General features: G+C 39.4%; 1 protein-coding gene across 1 annotated transcript; it reads right to left on the bottom strand.

Moving 5' to 3' along the window:
* Positions 1-966: 966 nt before the first annotated feature.
* LOC111882308 (glycerophosphodiester phosphodiesterase GDPDL3) lies at positions 967-4,425 on the bottom strand (the record flags this gene model as incomplete). The annotated part of the gene is made up of 9 exons (XM_052765447.1): positions 967-1,423; positions 1,514-2,006; positions 2,185-2,327; positions 2,523-2,801; positions 2,902-2,940; positions 3,007-3,517; positions 3,611-3,723; positions 3,813-4,106; positions 4,227-4,425. Coding segments are annotated over 9 exons (2,379 nt in total), but the record flags the coding sequence as incomplete, so codon positions are not given.
* Positions 4,426-22,409: the final 17,984 nt, after the last annotated feature.

Below are 22,409 nucleotides of genomic sequence, written 5' to 3'. Positions count from 1 at the left end.
CAAGATAACCCTAAAGGCTTACAATGAACCCTTAATAAAGAGCGATTCAAAGTTTGGCAGGTATAAATTTTGAAAACTAAAATCAATATAATAAATTTCACTAAATAACCTTCTAAATAAGAGAAAGAATTTCAAAAAAATAATAATAATAAATAAGGAAAATAGATGTTCTGTTATTAATAGGTAATAAAGTAAAATTGGAAATTATTTGAAAAATTGGAAAAACATGGATTTGAGGGCATAAATAGTAGAATTTAAAGGTCAACTATGAAGCACTTTGAGCTTTCAGGAGTTTCGACTCATCGATAGCTTTCCGTCGATATATCGCACGTCTCCAAATCCTTACGGATCAAAAATTATGTCCGTTTCAAGTGAAACATCTTTTGGCCCCACTTATCTTTCTTCCGACTTGTCAATAATAGCTTCCGGCAGGCCATCTATGTGCTCCGCATCACTTTCGAAACACACGGACTTCATGCTTCAGATGGATGAATTTGGTACTGGAACTGACGATGTCTCACCCAAAATCCTATTTCATATTTTGTATTTCCACCCGAGTCTTCTGGAGCTTCCATTTGTAGTCACAAAATAGATTGTTACAATAAGGCATTCATGTGAATTTATATAGTGTGGTTCGTGGTGGACCTGTCATTGGCGGATAGCACCTTTTTGTTTAGTCCTCACGTAGGTTAGGTTGTATACAAGGGGACCACTTCAAGCCTTAGGCTCCAACTCCAGGGTTTGCTGACTTGTCAGCCACATCGTTTACTTGAGGCATAATAAGCAATATGTCATCATTTTTTCTTCCGATGTGGCAGAGGAAACCTACTGGAATAGGTAAATTTCCCAAATAAGCTGCTAAAACTATAGTTCGTATGTTTATAATGCCAAGAAAAAAAAACATTAAGACTTTTTTAAACAAAACCACTAAATTGATTGGAATAACACAATTATAAAACACATTGATTCAAACAAAGAAAGCTAACATGTATTATGTTTCAAATTAACATTATTCCACAAATGAATCAATAATATACTTACTTACAATACAACAATATGAATCGAAATCAAAATCTCCTAAATTAGGTTACACTTACGAATCAACAACCACCACCTCAAAACACCAACACCGTCGCCGCAACAATAACGGCAAGAAAAGAAAACACGACGCCCACGGCAGCTTTAGGTGGTTCACCGCTTGGTGATGCCGTAGGCGGCCCTGTTGAACCACCGCCAGAAGGCGGAGATGGTATTCTAGCTGGAGGAATGGGACCTTCCGCAACGTCAGCATCGGTGAGAATAGGGCTAGGAGCCTCGGCTGGTGGAATTAATAGGGGTGTCATGACTGAGAACAATTGGCCAGGCGATGCAGGAGCCATGTATGCCGGTGTCATATTCGCTGCTAACCCTAAGCAACGGTTCCCTAAATTCATCGTCAAATCAATCAGAAATTCAAACTATGAGAGTAAAAGGATGAAGATAAGGAGTCCGAATTGAACTGAAAACAGCTTACTTGTGTATTTGGCAACAGTGGCGGGGTAATCCGTAATAACACCGTTGACATTGACCGACACTCCATTGACGTAGGAGTTTATTTCGACGTATGGATCTGAAAAAAAATCCCAAGGTTGTGAAACAAATTCATTGTTCATGAATTGTACGTAGACAGGGAGCTTGAAAGCCTGAAGCTTTGCGACAACATCGGTTTGTCCACCAAGAAATCCTGCGTTACGAGGGAACACGGATTCCTTTCCAATGATAACGGAATTGGCAATCTCACTGATATCTGAGATGGTCGAGTTGAGTGCATCACGGATATTCTCATCCACCTCATAAACAAGCTCATGTCTGTTGCTTCTTGCCTTGAATAATCTCAGCACTGCGCTATCTGAAGACTGGATCAAAATTTTCTTTCTCCTCTGGTTATTGTAAGAAGACGTATTCAAGACGCCCATCACTGCATCTGTTACACTCATTCCCTGACCAGATGCTAGGTATGCTGCATTCTGCATTCATTCATTTCAACAAAAAACATCTCACTCTCTTCTCTTTCTCTTTATCTTTATCTTTCTTTCTATATCCATGGAATGATAGATATATATATATATATATATATATATATATATATATATATATATATATATATATATATATATATATATATAATGTTGAATCAAGACTAACCTTTATGTTAATCAAGACTCCAGAAAGGGAAGTAGAATTACTTGCATAGTCCAAAAACTGAGACAAAGTCATAAACTTGCCAGCGTTTTGGAATCTAGGGTTCCTCGATAGAGAGTAGTTTGAATATGGGTTGAACATTACAGCTATAAAGCATCAAAGAAATAAATATATAAAAACAAAATAAGAAATTAAGTAGCATATAATACATCAATTTAAGTATATATATATATATATATATATATATATATATATATATATATATATATATATATATATATATATATATATATATATATATATATATATATATATATATATATGATGATGCTGCTGCTTACGTTGTAAGGTCTGAATGTCTTCCCATTTGAGTTGGAAGGTAAAGATTCCAGCACCAGAAAGCTGAGGAATTACTAAAGGCTTATTAAAAAGTGAGTTTGCAACGCTTGTTCTATCAAGAAGGTTTATAGAACCTAAACAAATTGGTATTCCATCACTCGTCATCTGAACAGGACAGTCGATAATATCTGCACCATCTGAAACAGCTTTTTCATATGCCATGTCAGTACACCCAGGGTACTCCCCGCTTGCTCCTTCATATGAGATTATCAAGGCTTTTACTAAACACACAACACACCATATATATAATGAAAATGTTGTCAGCTTGCGATTCATGAATAGAAATATTCAACTACTAATATTTATAGAAAATATTATTACCTTTCTGTGATTCGTTTTTCCCCATGTGAGATAAGCAATCTGCAAATTCAAATGTCAAATTATACTTAATCTGGAACTAATAAGAAGAGGAAGAAGAAAAAGTACCAAAAGCTGCAGACGGAGTTATTGGGTTGTCTGAAAGGACGCCATCAACAGCAAAATCCCCATTGTCAACAAAAGAGAGATACTCTTGTACAGGGTCATAACTGTAATTATAGGGAAGTTGCACATCATTTACGAAATTGGAAGCAAAGACTTGGAGACCCGCCTTGTGGGCGTCCTGGACGAGTGTGGTAGCGGGTTGCAAATACAAGTCAGTGCCAACAGGCCATATATATGATTTAGGAACCACAATGGCCGAAGCAAATGTCCCGATAAATGTCAGGTTTCTCAAAAGTGAACCATATGTTTGATTGGTTGTCGGCTCAGTCTCCGACTTTCCTAGAAAACAGAACACCAGACTGGTGGTTGTGCTTCGTCTGAAACTTGGTGCAATACTCGTAAGGAAATTGACTTCGGGTGAAGATATATGGGAGACAATTGCCGAAGTATTTCTCATAAAGTTTGTCACAAAACTTGTCATGCTCAGATTATGCTGCTTGTAAAACGCGTCATGCTGCAACAACAACAACAACAACAGAGAATTAGAACAACCGGAAGGAGGTGATCACTGATCAATCATCTTCATCTTCTATATCAGTGAGCTCACCTGGATATTTAACCACAGTCCCGGTGGTTGTATTTGGTCGGCGACGTCGTTGACGGTAAGAATTGAGGAAGACCCATCAAAAACTGGACTTCGCGAGTAGATGCCCTGGGTTACTGGAATGAAGATAGACAGTTACAAACAAACAAACTACAAGCAAGATTAAGATTGATGGAAATATTAAGATGAAGATGAAGTAAGTTACAGAAGACTTTGCCGAGGTCATCAAGGGTGAAATCGATAGGAAACCATCCTTTAACAGGGACTCCGTTTACATTGTAGGTGTTTTCCCCTTTATCAAACGCTGACACAATGGTGGAAGAATTCTGGAGATTAAGACTTGGAAAGCAGATCCCGGCTTTATCTTTAGTCAATTGTACATCACACCAGAGGATGACGTCGGGTACGCTAGTAATCACAGCCAAAGTGTAGGCGTTGAAACTGGAGCTAGGAAATAAACCAGAAAACCCACCATGTGCCACCACCAAAGGGGCAGCTCCTGCAAAACCACATACATATTATCAAAAAACTAAAAAAACCAAGCCTGAGGCTTAATTCGTTTGACATTAAAATTGGGGAAAGAAGGAGAATTAAGTTGTTGTATTATATTTGTATGTACCCGTTAATGTTAGCCATGGAGAAGTTGTGTTGGTAGATCCCTGAGCAGCGACCAACGAGAGGAGGCTCAGGTAGACGAGGCACCGGAGGTTCCACATTCGCGGCAAATGTTTTCTGCAACGAGAGAGAGAGAGAGAGAGAGAGAGAGAGAGAGAGAGAGAGAGAGAGAAGCAGGAAAAGAGAAATGTGTGGTTTAAACTTTAAATAGTGACAGACAAAGAAGATGTTGGTGGTAGCGCGTCCGCACCTTCTCTGCCAGCCAAGCCAGCCGTCTTTAATATTCTTTAGTTTTTTTAATATTTAATTATTTTCTAACACGAAGGCCCTCAAATGCACAGCTTTTAAAAAATAGATTCATAAAATAAAAGTAGATAGAGACAACCCATTACTAGTCTATTAATATTATTTCCGCTACATAATACATAAAAAGTTAAAGAAAAAAGGGTAAATGCAGACCGTGGATAATGGATTTACATTTGGAGCCAAAGACTCGGCTTAGCCAACAGCTAACCGGCGAAAAAATAAATAAAATAAAGGGAGCCTAGCCGGCCTGCTGCCTACAAGGCTACAACTACAAGGAAAAAAAAGGAAAAAGAAAAAAAGGAGGGGGGAAGATAAGATGTGATTGATGTCACGTTATGAATTCACGTTCTTAAAGGGCCCAACGATTACAAAACTGCATCTCCGGTCTCCAAACTATTACTACCATTATTCCATACAATCATACATACATACATTTATTCTCATATCTTTTTTTTTTAATATACTAATAATCCTATTTTGTCCCTTTCCAGAAACAATCATCTCAATGTTCATACCTTTTTTCTTAAATAGAATATGTTGTAATCGATGCATGTTTCGAAGGTGATTCCAAGTGCCAATATGAGTATGAACACGACCTTTCATTTGGTTTCTTTTCTTATTTTATGTGTTTCACATTTATTTTTTATCTTATTTATATAAATGTCAACATTATTTAAGAGCATACGGTATGAGACATATTTGTTAGTTATGGCTGAGATGGACGGCCTTAATGCCGTTGTAACGCGGGAACACCCCCTTCCCTACTTGTTGCTTCTCGTCGTCTTATAATTTGTGCTCGTTACCATCGGATGAAACAGAAATTATACCGTTTGATTTTAAACTCAGAAGGTCAATTTAATTAATAAAAAAAAAACTTTAAAATTAATTTTTTTTCCTATATAAATACTTATTATCTATACAATTTTTTACACATAACTTCTCTCTTTCTTTCTATATAATTTCAATTATCTTAAAAAAAATTATAGATCCTTTCGTCTCGTCCGATGATTCCGATGACGATATTTTCTTCAGGATGTTGTATCATTATTATACTACCGACCTGCGACAAACAGACTCAACCCCGCTACTAACAAGACGTTCGATGTTAAACAGAAATCTCGAGGAAGCACACGAACATCTATATCACAATTACTTTGCGGATAATTGTGTATACTGATCGAAGGACTTCAACAGAAGATTTCGTTTGAGTAGCAATGTGTTCCTATGGATCACCAACACCTTGGAAAACCGGTATCGATTTTTTGCTATACTTTTATACAAAATAAATACAAATGTACTACATGTTTCTTTAATTTTACAACAAATGTATTATACGTTTAAACTGTAGTTAATTTATGTTTAGGTATGAATTTTTTCAATTGATATATGATGCTAGAAGTAGACGAGGGTTTACAACGTTGCAGAAATGTGTTGTGGCCATTCGTTTCATGGCTATGGGGGAGTCACCCGACTCCATGGACGACTATATGAGAATGTCCGAAAGAACCGCAAGGGAGAGTTTGTATACATTGTCAAGAGGTGTTGTTGAAACATTTGGAGACGTGTATTTGCGGAAACCTTCGTTGTATGATTTGTAAGAATTGTATGCGGCGCATAAAGAACGTCATGGGTTTCCCAGAATGATCGGAAGCATTGATTGCACACACTGGAAATGGAAAAACTGTCTGGTTGCATAGAAAGGGCAATACGCAAGTGGTCATCACAGATCGCCTTCGTTGGTTTTAGAGGCTGTTGCTTCTCAAGATTTATGGATTTGGCATGCATTTTTTTGGGTTGTAGGTTCCAACAACGACGTCAATGTTCTTGATCGGTCGCCAATATTCGACAATCTTTGGAATGGAAAGGCCCCGGATGTTCCTTTCATGGTGAATGGAAATGAATACAAATATTGGTATTACCTTACGGATGGAATATATCCTCAGTATTCCATTTCGTGAACGAATTCCGACACCCGGTTAAAGAAAGAGACAATTTTTTTAAGAGAATACAAGAAGGAGCATGTAAGGATGTGGAACGTGCTTTTGAAGTGTTGAAAGCGAAGTGGCATATAGTTAAACATGCAACACGACCATTGGATTTAGAAATTCTACGATATATCATGTATGCATGTATCATAATACATAACATGGTAGTGGAAGATAAATGACGAAATATTGCATACTATATCCCAACGGAGCCAAGACACGTTCAATTTCAACTAGGAATATCAAAGTATTTGCATCGAGTCGTTGACATTCAGGACGCAAATAAACACAGACAACTTCAAAAGGACTTGGCGGATTATATCTTTTGTGGTAACGATAACGAATAACGTTTAGCTTTTTTCTTAAAAAAATGTTTTTTTTTACGAATAGGTTGTTTTTTTTCTATTTTATTGAATTTGAATGTTATATGTAATTTAATTTTTATGTTATTTTTATTTTTAAAGATTACTTTTTATTCTATGTTATTTATAATTTTTAAACATTATGTTTTATTTATTATGTTATATTTAAAATATATTTGTTTAAATTAAAAAAATCGAAAAAAAAATATAAAAGAAATTATAAAGTGAAAAAAGTTGGTGTTATAACAAGATGTAACATAGTGATCATTTCCCCACTTAGTGTTATAACAACATTGGTGTTGTGACATGTGAGGTAGCACCAGAATGATGTTATGACTAGTTGTCCACACCCAATGCTCGAAATTAATAAACTACCTTCCGTCGCCTACGATTTACAATATTTTTATTTTTTAGTAGAATACTTCAAAACATATTTTTATCCACTATAGAATGTAATCTATAGAATGTAATGTATGAAAGCAAATGTTATATGTACGATTGGTTAACTTAATATTGGTTAACTTAATATGAATCAAAACTTTGCCATATAGATGAATACATGGCTTACATTATGCGTCAATGTTTAATGTTTTATCTCTGTAATTTTATTTCTTTTTTAAGTTTATCATTTAAATATTAAATATATTGTTTCTTAATTACTAATTATGAATTTTATAAAGCAGACTAGGACCAATGATTGCAGTAAAGAGAAGGAAAGGTGTCAAACATGTTCACATGAAATAACTTGATGAAAGATCTTATGAAAATCTTTCTTTAAACTACTAATTTGATGTGAGGAAGCTCAAAGTCGAAGGAAAACGACATTCGGTTATGGTGGGCTGATAGGAATGACTGGTGGACCGACCATCCTTGACCGTCATTCCCATCCACCCGTTCTAGGGGGTGGTCGGAATAGACCGGACGACTTATATCGCATTCGCATGCACGAGGTGGAGTGGGATGGGGGCGGCTATCAGCCCAACCAATGATGGACTTGTGTTGTCCACTTGTGTGGTAGCCAGTGATAGCATCGGCTACCCCTAAAAAATTCTCAACTAATGTAATATTAGGGAACAAAAGAAATTATAAATTAAGATACTACTCATAAGGGTGGATGGTATCAACGAAAGATGGCACAAGACATGCGACGATAATGTTTGTGAAACAACATCGAGCAACCCGTGCTCTTGCGATTTGCATCTTTGGCGGGTTGTGTAGCCCGTGATCTTAGTTGCATGTCTCTATCCCATACACCTCTTTGACCATTGACCGGTCAAAAAGTACACAAGCATATATAATTTTATTGTATTTTACATTTTTAGATATATGTAGTTATATACCAGTAAAACCATACTCCAATTCCATTTTATTTTCTCGCAATTTCATTCCACATATCTTTAATTCCCTACTATGGATTCCCATGACAAATACAAGCAAGATGGTTCTAGCCAAAGCCACAAGTGACGAAATGTAAACATCAATCAAGATATTCCATTTTTCTACTCCGGAATCCCAAAACTCAAACTATCCAAAATACCAAAACTATCAACAAAAAGTTAACCAATGCCCTATGCAACAATCCTACAATCAATTAGGCTTTCCGAAAAAAAATATTATATATAATTAATACATGCAATTTTCTCTTGGTTGAAGTCAACAAGAAAGTGAAGACTACGAACCTATTGCCGATACACGTGATTATACAAAACACCAAAAGTCAAAGAAATGGTTGGAAAATGAACATGTTGATGTTTACGAAGATAAGGGACACATAAATAAAAAAAGCTCGGAGGGATTTTAGGAGTGGGTTCTAGAACATTGTTAACGTAACCCACTAAGAATATGTCAAATGTAACGGAGCCCACGTCTGATAAACGTGGTAGTCAAGGATCAACGTGCGCCTAGCGCCGAGACCATGACATCACCCTCGTGATCCCATGTTTATTCCTTGGAGCCCAAGCACTGAAGCCAACTCATAGACAAAACAGTACCAGTCGTCTACCAAAGCGACACGTGTAGTACTCAGGGCCACGCCTCCTAAGAATTATGCACCAATGGTAGTTAATCACTATTGGAGCACGATCCACCAAGGAGACGCCTGCACGTCCTGTCGGCCTAATAGGGACCAAAATGTATTATCAGGATCTTGTCCCCGCCATGATTGGTATAAATATAACCCTTCTCCTTCAAGAGAAATGGGACCTCTCACTCACTCTTCTGCTAAACCCATACTCTCTCAACTAGTCACTAACTTGACCGTCGAAGCTTCGTTCCGGGAGCCCATCCCGGACGACGATCGAAGACATTTTTCTCTGTGATATGATTCTAAGGCTTACCTCTATTGGGATAACAAGAGGCGACGTTAAGTCCGTGGAACATATCACAACATCTGGCGCCATCTTGACATGTACTAAGAGCTACACAACCTGTGTAACAACACTAGTATGCACAAATCGAAGCAACCCATTGGTGGCTCTAGGTTTGCCCACGCCAAAAGCGCAATCTTCTCTTAGCACACGAGTGGCGTCGGCCCACAATCTCGTAGCGGGCCATACATCCGACCCGTGACCTTTGTCATACGTTACAACGAACTCCACAACCATAACAAGTCAACAGGGTCGCTTGGTTTACCAAACCCAACACTAGCATGAAAAACGTCAAACCTCGACGAAAACCCGACAAAGACCAACAAAAGTAGGAAACCTTAGCAATCAAAAGGCCGCGAAACGAACACACACTGTCAACGGAACGACGTAGACGAGCTATCATGGAACATCGGAAACATCAACTTCTCGTCAGCAGACTCGTATCCCCACAACTGGAACCCCACAGATCCAATCCTTATTACAATATGCATACGCCAAAAGTAGGTTTACCGCGTATACATAGACAATGGAAGCAACATTGACATCTTGTATGAACACTGTTTCAGGCAAGTACCTACCTCTTGGAAATAAGACTTAAAAACCACCAACTGGGAGCCCATTGTTGGGCTTCACAGGGCACAACCTATGGCTACTAGGCACCATACAACTCCCCCTTACGCTAGTTAGCCATGACGAGAAAGAAGGTGTAACACGGGAAATCAAGTTCTATGTAATACACTACCCGACAGAACAAAACATCATGTTGGGACGACCAATGTTGTTCCAACTACAAGCCATACCGTCAACCATTCACGAAACCGTCAAATTTAGCACGCACGTGGCTTAGCCACAATCGTCGCCAGTACGCCATGTCGGCAAATCTGCCACCAAATCTTCACAGCCCTGGAGTTGGTTCGAACTACCAAAAAATCCAAGGAGGACCACCCAACGGAAAACCACACCATACACCCAGATCACCCGAAGCAAGCAGTATAGATCGGTGCCGATCTATCGGAAGAAACCAAAGTCAAATTAATTATGCTCTTAAAGAAATTCTCCGGCACCTTTTCCCGTCAGCCGTCAGAAATGACCGGGGTGGAACGCGGGATAATTGAGCATAGTGTAACATCCCAAAATTCAAGACCAAAATTTTCATTTTTAATTTAATAATTCATAAAACAGATTATTGAAATCATCATGAAGTTGTCTCATCTCATAAAAACTCATACGTCATATGTCTTAAAACATGTCATAATGTAATAATGTTAGAGTACAAAATCCCAAGAACATCATAGTGCGGAAAATTATGGTGTGATGCACTACTATGATGTCGGCTCCCTTCCCTTCGAAGAAGAAGGATCGGAAACAACAACTGAAAACTATAAGCAGAAAGTTTAGTGAGTTCCCTCATAATACTGCATACCATATAATAGCATACTGCCAGGCATATCTGGGTTCCCGACCTACCCTGTCAAGCATATATGGGTGCTCGACCTACCCTGCCAGGCATATCTGGGCGCCTAACCTACCCTTCGGTTTATCTCAAATGGCTACGGGGACTATTTCACCCCTACCACTACCATATAATACATAGCATAACATACTATCAAGCATATTTGGGTACCCGACCTACACTCCGGTTTATCTCAACCGGTTACGGGGTCTAACCTACCCTTCCTACCACTATCACATAATATCATAGCATACTAGCACATCATGCATAACAGATAGTGGCATACCAGACATTTATCACAAAGACAATCATCTCAACTATAATCAACTACTAGTGGGCAAGCATTGGTGCCTTCGACCCACTTCTACTGGAAGGTAACTCACCTTAAACGTCGTGAAGTAACTGAACTATCCTCTGCTCTGGAATCAACTCCTCTCAAACTCCTACACATAAACATCTCCTTTAATTACCCTTTCATACTTATAACCCCCCTTAAGTGTCAACTTGGTCAACATTAAAGTCAAGGTCAACACCCTGGTCAAAGTCAACATCCAGTCAAAAGTCAACGTTCTGAGTTGACTCAACTCGCCGAGTTGACCCATCAACTCGTCGAGTTCCATAAATCCAAAAACTCTAAACTCGCGATCAAACTCATTAAGTTCTTTCACAACTCGTCGAGTTCCTCCTATCCATGGTATCGGGACTTTCCCATCCTACTTGTCGAGTCATCCATGAACTCGTCGAGTTTTCCCCGTTATAGAATCGGGACATTTCAACCCAACTCGTCGAGTTCCTCTATGAACTCAACGAGTTCTTCATTCTATTGAGCCATCTTAATAGATTAAGCTCCTATCCTCCATATCTGGACTCCACACTTCTTCTACACACTGAAAATGTCATTTTAAGGGTAAAGTTTCCAACTTTACCCGTTAATAGTCCTTCTTAATGGGTTTAGCTCAAACCCTAGTTCTTTTAGACTTAGATCTTGGTCCAAAAGCCATAATACTCCAAACCAAGGCATGAAAACTAAGATCTAGGCCCTAGACACCAAATGAACATGTAAAGTCTCATACTTTCCCTCCATGCATGGCTTTTTAGGGCTTAAAAGGCCAAAATGACACCTTAAAGCTTACATGGGGCTTCCATAGCCATAAAGTTTGCACCTTTATGCCATGAAACCCCTTCTAGACCCCAGATCTGAAAGGTGAATCACTTGGGACGTCCATTTCCCAAGGACCAAGCTACTTGGACCAAAAACTCAACAAAAGTGGAGATGAAGGTATCTAAGCACACAATGAACAAGTTAGAAGCTTTTTATATCTATTGAACCAGAAATGGAGCTTAAATTCTGGATCTACTCTCCTCCTTCAGGTCCTTGCTCTTTCTTCAAGGATCCTCTTCTTCAACTTCACAAAGAACACACAGAAATGGCACAAACACACTCAAAAGTGGATTAGGGTTTCGTGGCTAGGGTTTGGGGTGATGGAGGCTGCAAATGAGGCCAACCATTCGAGTTTAAGTTGTTTAAATAGGATGCAAAACCTTGAAAATTAGAGTTTCACTCTGGCAGCCCTACTCGTCGAGTTGAGGCTCTTAACTCGTCGAGTAGACTTCAAGTCCCGTGTCCAAATTCCATTCCTACTCGATGAGTGTGGGGCGTCCAACTCATCGAGTACCTTTACAAAAATAAATAATTTGATTTAAAATACATAACAGGATCCGGGCATTACAAATCTCCCCCACTTATTTTAGACTTTGTCCTCGAAGTTTGCTGTGTCTGGGAATAGCTCTGGGTAGTGCTCCCACATCTCGTCCTCTGACTCCCAGGTCCATTCCGAGTCCTTGCAGTGTTGCCATTGCACATTCACTAACTCGACCCTATTGTTCCTCAGATCCTTCGTCTTCCTGTCGAGGATGGCTACTGGTTGTTCGATGTAGTTCAGGCTGTCATCCAGCTGAATATCCTCTAGAGGCGCCACTGTAAAGTCATCTACCAAGCACTTCCGCAGCTGGGAGACATGAAAGATGTTGTGGATCTGACTAAGCTCGGCTGGAAGATCTAGCATATACACCAAGTTGCCCACCCGGGCTCTAACCCTAAAAGGACCAATGTACCTGGGGCCCAACTCGCCCCGCTTCCTGAACCGGATGACACCTTTCCAAGGTGACAACTTCAGGAGAACCATATCCCCTACTCGAAACTCCAAGTCTGAACGACGCTTGTCGGCACAACTTTTCTACTGACTCTGAGTAGCCAGAAGCCTGCTCCGGACCTGATGGACCTCTTTGTCATCTTTAGTACCACTTCGCTACTCCCCATGACCCTCTGTCCAACCTCACCCCAACATATCAGGGTTCTACACTTCCTCCCATATAACATCTCGAAAGGAGGACCGTCGATGCTCGTGTGGTGGCTATTATTGTTGGAAAACTCTGCCAAAGGAAGCTAGGTATCCCAGCTACCACCGAAGTCTAATACGCACGCCCGCAACATGTCCTCCAAGGTTTGGATGGTCCGCTCACTCTGACCGTCCATCTGGGGGTGAAAATCCGTGCTAAAATGCAGACGAGTAACCAACTCGTCATGAAATTTCTTCCAGAATCTGGAAGTGAACCATACGTCTCGGTCAGAAATCACGGAAACTGGCACTCTATGTTGAGCTGCTACCTCTCGGATGTTGATCTCGGCTAGCTTCTCGGCCGAAATGCTCTCCTAGATTAGGATGAAATGGGTACTCTTGGTCAACCGATCGACGATGACCTAAATTGAATCCCCTCCTCGTGTAGTCCTGGGAAGTTTTGTGATGAAATTCATAGTCATATCCTCCCACCTCCATATAGGGATATCCAACGGTTGCGTCTTGCCATGAGGCCACTGGTGCTCTGCCTTGACCTTCCTACAAGTAAAGTATCTCTCAACGTACTAGTGTACATCCCGCTTCATGCAGGGCCACTAGTAATCAGGGCGAAGATCTTTGTACATCTTCGTGATGGATGGAAAATTTGGACTTGTGAGCCTCCTCCATCAAGATATGGTGTACACCACCTGCGTACGGTGTTGGATTAGGTGTCTAAGTTCATAACTATTTATGGAATGTACTTGACCCGATTAGCATGGTCCATTTGGGTTGCATGGCATGGCAACATTTGGATAGACTAAATGAGAGAAAGGACACTTAAGGTTCATTAATATATTATAAAGTTCTAATATATTAATAATATTATTTAATTAGTATTGATCAAATAATTAATTTGGAATTAATTAAGTGATCAAAAAGAGACTAATTAAATACATGGGGTTGATTGTTTAAATCATCTATTCTTGTATAGTGGGCTAATGATACATGGTTTGTATGGATTGGGCTAAAACCCATAAGGTGCTCCATGGATAATCCATGGAGGTTACAAACCCATGAATCATGGAATATGGAAAGCCATGACAATTAGGGTTTACATGGTGTAACCCTACTTGTGTCACAACTATATAAAGACCCCATGTCTAGCAAAAATCGGCACTACTTGTACAAGAAAAAGGGCAAGCCGATTTTGAGGTGTTAGTGAACTTCTCTTAAGTTTATTCCAAGTGTTGTAGTGTTGTGTGAGACATTTGAGGCATCACACTTGAGGTGTTAGGCTCACAAGGTTCTCAAGGAATCCAAACAACAAAAGGTATGTACTTCTTCTAGCATTTATGTTTAAAAGTTCCCTATGCTTTGCTAGATAGGTTAACAACCTTGGAAAATCAATTTTGCATGTATCATCGTAAAACATAGATCCAAGGTTTCTAGGGTTGCATGTAAACCTTAGGAGTGTTAGAATGCTCAAAACCCTATAGTGGTATCATAGCCTAGGCTTGCTTATTTTACACTTGATGCAAATTGTTGAAAAAACTCAAGTTTTCTGCATATGCAGCATGAACTCGCCGAGTCCGTGGGGGGACTCGACGAGTCCATGAGGAAATTCATCCTACTCCCCGAGTAGGTTCGTGCAATCAACGAGTAGGAGCCCCATAATGCAGATTTTCGAGTTTTGTTGTTGGAAATGGACTACAAACATTACCCTAAACTGTTTTGGTGTTATAAAACTTGGTTTAGATGGTGTAATGGTTATGCTAATCCATTTTCAATGGCTATTATCAAAATTTTAAGTTTTATATGGTTATTTTATGATTCTTGAAATTGTTGATATGCATGTTCATGAACTTATGAGTTTAGAAGATCATAGGAATTATTTGTAACTTGCTTGTTAGTTTAATTCTTGATCATTATGTGTTTTAATGGAATCCATAATTTTTCCTCAAGTTATGGATTACCAAAAGTCACTCTTTTAAAGTCCATTATGAAACACATAGGTTACATCAAATGAAAAGTCTCTCATTTTAATAAACCATTTAACTCATAAGTTATGAAAGATGAAAAGTTTTGAAAGTTACAAAACTTGTCCTCAAGTTTTGGAACATGTAAAGTCACCTTAAAAACTTTAGGTCCAACGCCTAGAATTTTAAAAGTTAAAATTCAACCCTTATACTTTATAATATTATAAGATTAATAATTATTATATATCTATAAGAATAAGTCATTTTACCGTTAGTAGGCCTCATTCATGAAGCCGGTCTATAAGGGGGTATAAGGTTGTTGTCTATAAAATGACAGCTTAATGGGTGTCCACTCTCACCCACCGTTTCCTTGATCGATGGAGGGTCGTTAGCCGAATGGGTAACACAAGGACTTTAAATCTTCATTAAAAGTATAATGAATATAAAGTAACTAAATGCTTTTATAAATCCCCAATCTTAGTTACTTTAGGAAAATGTGAATAAGGTGCTAACCCATGAAATTACACTTTACACTTTGATTAAGTCGTTAGTGGAGTGTGTGTGGTTAACCGGTACACTAACTTGGACTTAACAAGGTAGGCAAAGGGTAACTTAATGTTTATCATAGTATCGATGGAGCGTGTGTCGTTAACCGGAACATCAATTAAGGGGTAAATATTAAGGGTACCAAGTAATTTGCATGGTTACTTCACACCTTGTTTTGTGATCCTCGGCATCCCAGTCACAAAACCTTAAGGGCACACTCGAGATTGAAACATGCCATTGAAAAGTTCAATGAATCTCAAAGAATCTAGGAGTTTCAAAACCAATTAAAACCTAATAGTTTATTTCATTTTTCATGGTGAAAATTGGTGAATCGTCATTCACCTACCTTCAAATATTTTATAGCTTGGATTACGACATCCCTCTTCTAAGTTATAAAATATTGTGTTGGGTCCTAGCCTTAATATTACATTTGGGTGTTTTATTAAGGACTATATTTATATCTAATCTAAACTTGTATTTCTTCTTTTCAGATGTCTTCCAACAATGTTACTTCTGGCTCAAACCCTACCCGCTCCTTCTCTCTCATGAACCTTTGTGGAAGAGTCATCTTTGATGGATCCAAATTTATGGATCAGATTAGGAACATCAGGATGGTCACTCGATATGAGGACAAGGAATATGTCCTCGACAAGGAGCTTAAGGAGCTCGAGTCGTGTGCTGCTCCTGAAGAGATCGCTGAATATCAGGCACATGAAAGAGATGCTACCAAAGTGGCATGTATCATGTTGGCCACTATGACAACCGAGCTCCAAAAGTCCTATGAGGACTACTATCCTTTTGAGATGCACCAGGATTTGATGGACTGCTACCATCAGAGTGCTCTTCAAGATTGATATTAAATCATCTCCTCCATGATAAAAACCTGAATGAAGGATGTTGAACCTATCACATGCCACATGCATAAAATGCAAAGGTATGTGGACCGTTTGCTGAAACTGGATGTGAACTTCCCCGAGGAGTTGGCAATAGACATCATTTTGCACTCCTTACCTTCGTGTTATGATCAATTCCGTATGACATACCACATGAACAAGGAGGAAGTTACACTTAGCAAACTTCAAGGACTCTTGAAGACCGTGGAAAGTGGTCTTAAGTGTAAATCGGCTGTTACCACTCCTACTACTACTGCGGCCCCTGTCTTGGAAATCGGGCAAGGTAAAGGGTAGAAGAGGAAGATCCTTTGAAGGGCACCAAGGGGAAGATCCTTGATGGCTCCTCTTCAAGTGGAACCAAGAAAGGTTCTGTCACTCCTTCTGCTAACCCTAAAGAGGTTGAATGCTTCTATTGCCATGAAAATTCGCACTTGAAGCGAAACTGCCCAAAGTACCAGCAAGATGTTAAGGATGGGAAAGGGAAACCCAATCATGTAGGTACATACACTATATTTTCTAATAATTCACCCCATTCTATTTCTTGGGTCCTTGATACAGGTTGTGGTATTCACATATGTACTGATTTGCAGGGACTAAGAAGAAGTGAGAATGTAGAGCATGGGAAGATAAACTTGATCATGGGGAATAGGAAACCTTCACCTGTCACCAAGATTGGAGTTTATTCTTTGTTGCTAAGTAATGGATTAGAATTAGATTTGAATAAGTGTTGTTACTCGTCAGAAATGGCAAGAAATATTATTTCCTTTCATGGTTTGTACAAACAAGGTTTTACCTTTTCATTTGATAATGATAGTGGTGGTATTAATGATTTCTTTAATAATGTTTTTTATTTTAAAGCATTACCTTGTGATGGTGTATATGAATCTGTGTCGATTATGGATAACCTAGGAAAGAATGTATTGTGTATCGATTCTTCCACTAGTTTGGATAAAGCATCTTTATGGCATTGTCATCTTGGACATGTAAGCAAGAAACGCATAGGCCAACTCCAAAAGGATGGAGTCTTGGAGTCATTTGACCTAAAGTCAGATGATAGTTGTGAATCTTGTTTGCTTGGGAAAATGACAAATTCACCCTTCACTGGTATTTGTGCTAGGGGTGAGGGTTTGTTGGACCTCATACATACTGATGTATGTGGACCCTTTAGAACCACCACAAGAGATGCTAACCGCTTCTATGTGACTTTTACTAATGATTATAGTAGATATGGATATGTCTACTTAATCAAGCATAAGTTAGAGACCTTTGAAAGATTCAAAGAGTTTAAACAGGAAGTGGAGAATCAGTTGGGCAGGAACATTAAGATGCTTCGATCCGATCGTGGTGGTGAGTATCTTAGTACAAAGTTCCTTGACTATCTTAAGGATTGTGGGATTATCTCACAATTGACACCTCCCAGGACACCACAACTTACTGGTGTGGCTGAGAGGCGCAATCGAACCTTGTTGGATATGGTTCGTTCCATGATGAGTCGAGCTTCGCTACCAATATCATTCTGGGGGTATGCATTAGAGACTGTCGCCCATATCCTTAATCTAGTCCCTACAAATAAGGTTGCCAAAACACCTCATGAGATGTGGATCGGAAAAGTTCCCAATCTAGACCACATCAAGATTTGGGGTTGCGAGACTTTCGTGAGGTGCGAGTCTCATGATAAGCTCGAACCTCGAAGTGAGAGGTTTATTTTCATCGGCTACCCACAGAGATCCTTCGGTTACCTCTTCTACAGACCTAGTGATAATGTGGTCTTTGTAGCATGAAGAGGAGTCTTTCGCGAGAGAGAATTCATGAGCCAAGGAAATAGTGGGAGGCAAATTGACCTTGAAGAAATTGAAGAGTCAAGTGGTGAAGGAACCCCAAACCCTAGCAATCAACCTGAGGAGGAAACTCCTGTTGATCCGACAGAGGAGTCTATACCTCTGAGGCGTTCCACGAGAGTTAGGAATGCACCTAAGCATTACTATGGTTTCCATATTACTATGGAAGGTGATACACTTATTAGTGATAGCACACTGGTAAGTCTGGATGAACCTAACAGCTACACGGAAGCCATGGCAGGCCCTGAGGCTGCTAAATGGAAAGATCCTATGGACAGCGAGATACAATCCACATATGACAATCAAGTTTGGAACTTGGTTGACAATGTACCAGGTCGCAAGACAGTCGGGTACAAATGGATCTTCAAGAAGAAGACCGACATGAATGGTAATGTACACACTTATAAGATGCGACTGGTTGCAAAGAGCTTTTCTCAAAATCCGGGAGTTGATTATGATGAGACCTTTTCACTAGTAGCGAAGATTAAGTCTATTAGGGTTATGTTAGCCATTGCTGCATTTCATGATTATGAAATATGGAAAATGAATGTCAAAACCGATTTCCTTAATGGAAAGTTGGTTGAGGATGTTTACATGAGTCAGCCAGAAGGCTTTGTCACTATAGAGTACCCTAATAGAGTGTGTAAGCTTGAGAAATCCATCTATGGATTAAAGCAAACACCTTGCAGGTGGAATCTTTGTTTCGAAGGGAAAGTCAAAGAGTTTGGCTTTTCGAGGAGTGAAGATGAATCTTGTGTATATGTCAAGGCTAGTGAGAGTATAGTCAGCTTTTTGGTATTGTATGTGGATGACATACTACTCATAGGAAATGACATCCCAACTCTACAGGAAGTGAAATCCTGGCTTGAGAAGTGTTTCGCTATGAAGGACCTTGGAGAAGCTGCCTATATCCTAGGGATAAGAACTTTGAGAGACAGGAGTAAAAGACTAATTTGACTTAGTCAGAGTACCTACTTGGAGAAGGTGTTGAATAGATTCTGCATGCAGAATTCCAAGAAATGAGAGTTACCGATCCAGAGTAATGCCAGACTGAGTAAGACTTAGAGTCTGAGTACAGAGGATGAGATAGCAGAGATGATCCGAGTACTATATGCTTCTGTTGTAGGCTCGATCATGTACGCTATGACTTGTACTCGTCCTAATGTGGCCTTTGCATTAAGCATAGTCAGCAGATATCAGGGGAACCCTGACAAGGCTCACTGGACTGCGGTAAAGAGCATTCTCAAGTACCCGCGGAGGACTAAGGATTGGGTCCTTACCCTTGGTGGGAGTGATGACTTGAGAGTATTAGGGTATAGTGATGCTAACTTTCAGACTGATAGGGATAATTTCCGCTCTCAGTCAGGCTAGGTCTTTACCTTAAACGGAGGAGTTGTTTCTTGGAAAAGTTCCAAGCAGGAGACAGTGGTTGATTCAACTTGTGAATCAGAGTATATAGCGGTAAGCGAGGCAGCGAATGAACCAAAGGATCGTAGGAGATTTTCTATGATAGTGAAAGTGCAGTTGCCTTAGCTTTGAAGTTGTAACAGCTATAAAGGAGCCTATAGAGATTTTCTGTGATAGTGAAAGTGCAGTTGCCTTAGCAAATGAACCAAGGGATCACGGGAGATCCAAACACGTCGACAGAAAATACCATTTCATCAGACATCGAATAGAAGAAGGACTCCTCATGGCAAAGAGGGTATCATCGGATGAGAACCTAACAGATACCCTAACGAAGGGACTGGGCAAGGTTAAGCATCTCCGACATGTGAGGCGCATAGGGCTGAAGGATGATATTAGTTTTAGTAGTTAGATAGCTTTGAAATGTGTAAAGTGTAACTGACATTTGATGATGAATAAAATTTGTGTTTATTTATGAGTAAAGTGTTGTTATCTTTTGTTAATTGTTTACTATCATTTCATTTTGCATGTTTTGACTTCCAGAATAATTATGTTATTGTATTTCATATTATTCAAATTCTCCACAGTCGGTCATATGTTGGAAGTAGATATGAATCAAGACTCTGATGTAATTGGTTGTAGATGTATAAGGTGTTGGAAATTGCAAAGTGTTGCTACAACACTCATGAGTGTTCATAAGTTATGAGTATTGGATTCAACCCACGGTCACTGGTATCACTTCATGGAATTTATCTCGAGTGATCATGAGATGGTAATGTCATATAATTTTTCAAACCTAGAGATATGACTTGTTACCTATGAGTTGGTTATACATTGATTATACGAAAACGCATTGGTAACTCGATGTTATAAGACGTGCCTTTGTGTATGATTCAACAAGTAGTAGAACAAGCATATGAGTCGAAGTTTATCTGTTCCTTCTTGGATTAGAAGCAATATTTGGGCCCCTCGATGATTTTGTGTTGACCCATGTACTGGGCTCGGTCAGAACTAAGTTGATGTGTTCAATTAAGTTCTATGTCAGACAAATCGGAAATTGAGAAACAAACTGCTGGACAACAAGTAAGACATTGTTCCATGTATTTGTTCGGCTGATATCTAGAATAGAGGATTATATGATCACTTATCTTAAATGGCGTATCATCATCATCTCAGTTCCGCGAGACCTTGAAAGAGCTACGATTGCTGATCGGTTCCTGAAGTCATTCTTGCAGTTATAGTTATTAGACTTATCCAAGTGGGAGACTGTTAGATTAGGTGTCTAAGTTCATAACTATTTTTGGAATGTACTTGACCCGATTAGCATGGTCCATTTAGGTTGCATGACATTGCAACATTTAGATAGACTAAATAAGAGAAAGGACACTTAAGGTTTATTAATATATTATAAGTTCTAATATATTAATAATATTATTTAATTAGTATTGATCAAAGAATTAATTAAGTGATCAAAAAGAGACTAATTAAATATATGGGGTTGATTGTGTAAATCATCTATTCTTGTATAGTGGGCTAATGATACATGGTTTGTATGGATTGGGCTAAAACCCATAAGGTGCTCCATGGATAATCCATGGAGGTTACAAACCCATGGATCATGGAATATGTAAAGCCATGACAATTAGGGTTTACATGGTGTAACCCTACTTGTGTCACAACTATATAAAGACCCCATGTTTATCAAAAATCGGCACTACTTGTACAAGAAAGAAGGCAAGCCAATTTTGAGGTGTTAGTGAACTTCTCTTAGGGTTATTCCAAGTGTTGTAGTGTTCTGTGAGACATTTGAGGCATCACACTTGAGGTGCTAGGCTCACAAGGTTCTCAAGGAATCCAAACAATAAAAGGCATGTTCTTCTTCTAGCATTTATGTTTAAAAGTTCCCCATGCTATGCTAGATAGGTTAAGAACCTTGGAAAATCAATTTTGCATGTATCATTGTAAAACATAGATCCAAGGTTTCTAGGGTTGTATGTACACCTTAGGAGTGTTAAAATGCTTAAAACCCTACATACGTAACCCATACTCTGCGGTGAAGTGTCAACAGCCCGTGGCCATCATAGTCGAAGGAGGAAATATGATCCTTTTGGGCCTCCCGAATTTTCTCCACAAGCGGAGTCACTACTATCATTCTCAGACAGATATCTCTAATCGGGGCTGCGAATGCCTTGCGGCTAAGTGCATCGGCCACTACATTGGCCTTCCCCGGGTGGTAGAGGATCTCACAGTCGTAATCATTCACCACATCTAACCACCGACGCCGCCTCATGTTCAGATGCAGCTGATCCATGAGGTACATCAAGCTCTTATGGTCCCTGTAAATGGTACAACGGACCCCATAGAGGTAGTGTCACCAAATCTTGATAGCGAAAACAACCGCCCCCAACTCCAAGTCGTGCGTTGGGTAGTTCACCTCATGAGGCTTCTGATGCATCAACACTGTGCCCAAACTCGATATGGACGCATTGCAGTATACTACAAAATCCTCAATGCCCTCTGGTAGGGCTAAGATCATCGCCTCGCACAATCTCTGCCTCAACGTCTCAAACGTTGCATGTTGCTCAGGCTCCCAACGAAATACAACAACCTTCTTCGTCAGTTGGGTCAAGGGTACTGCTATCTTGGAGAAGTCCTGTATGAATCTCCGTTAATAGCCTGCTAACCCGAGGAAACTATTAATCTCAGATGGGGACTTCGT

The sequence above is a fragment of the Lactuca sativa genome, chromosome 7, assembly GCF_002870075.4.
Source record: "Lactuca sativa cultivar Salinas chromosome 7, Lsat_Salinas_v11, whole genome shotgun sequence".
NCBI classification, from domain to species: Eukaryota; Viridiplantae; Streptophyta; class Magnoliopsida; order Asterales; family Asteraceae; genus Lactuca; species Lactuca sativa.
Note: the sequence above shows the minus strand (reverse complement) of the source record. Positions and strands in the feature narration are given on the sequence as shown.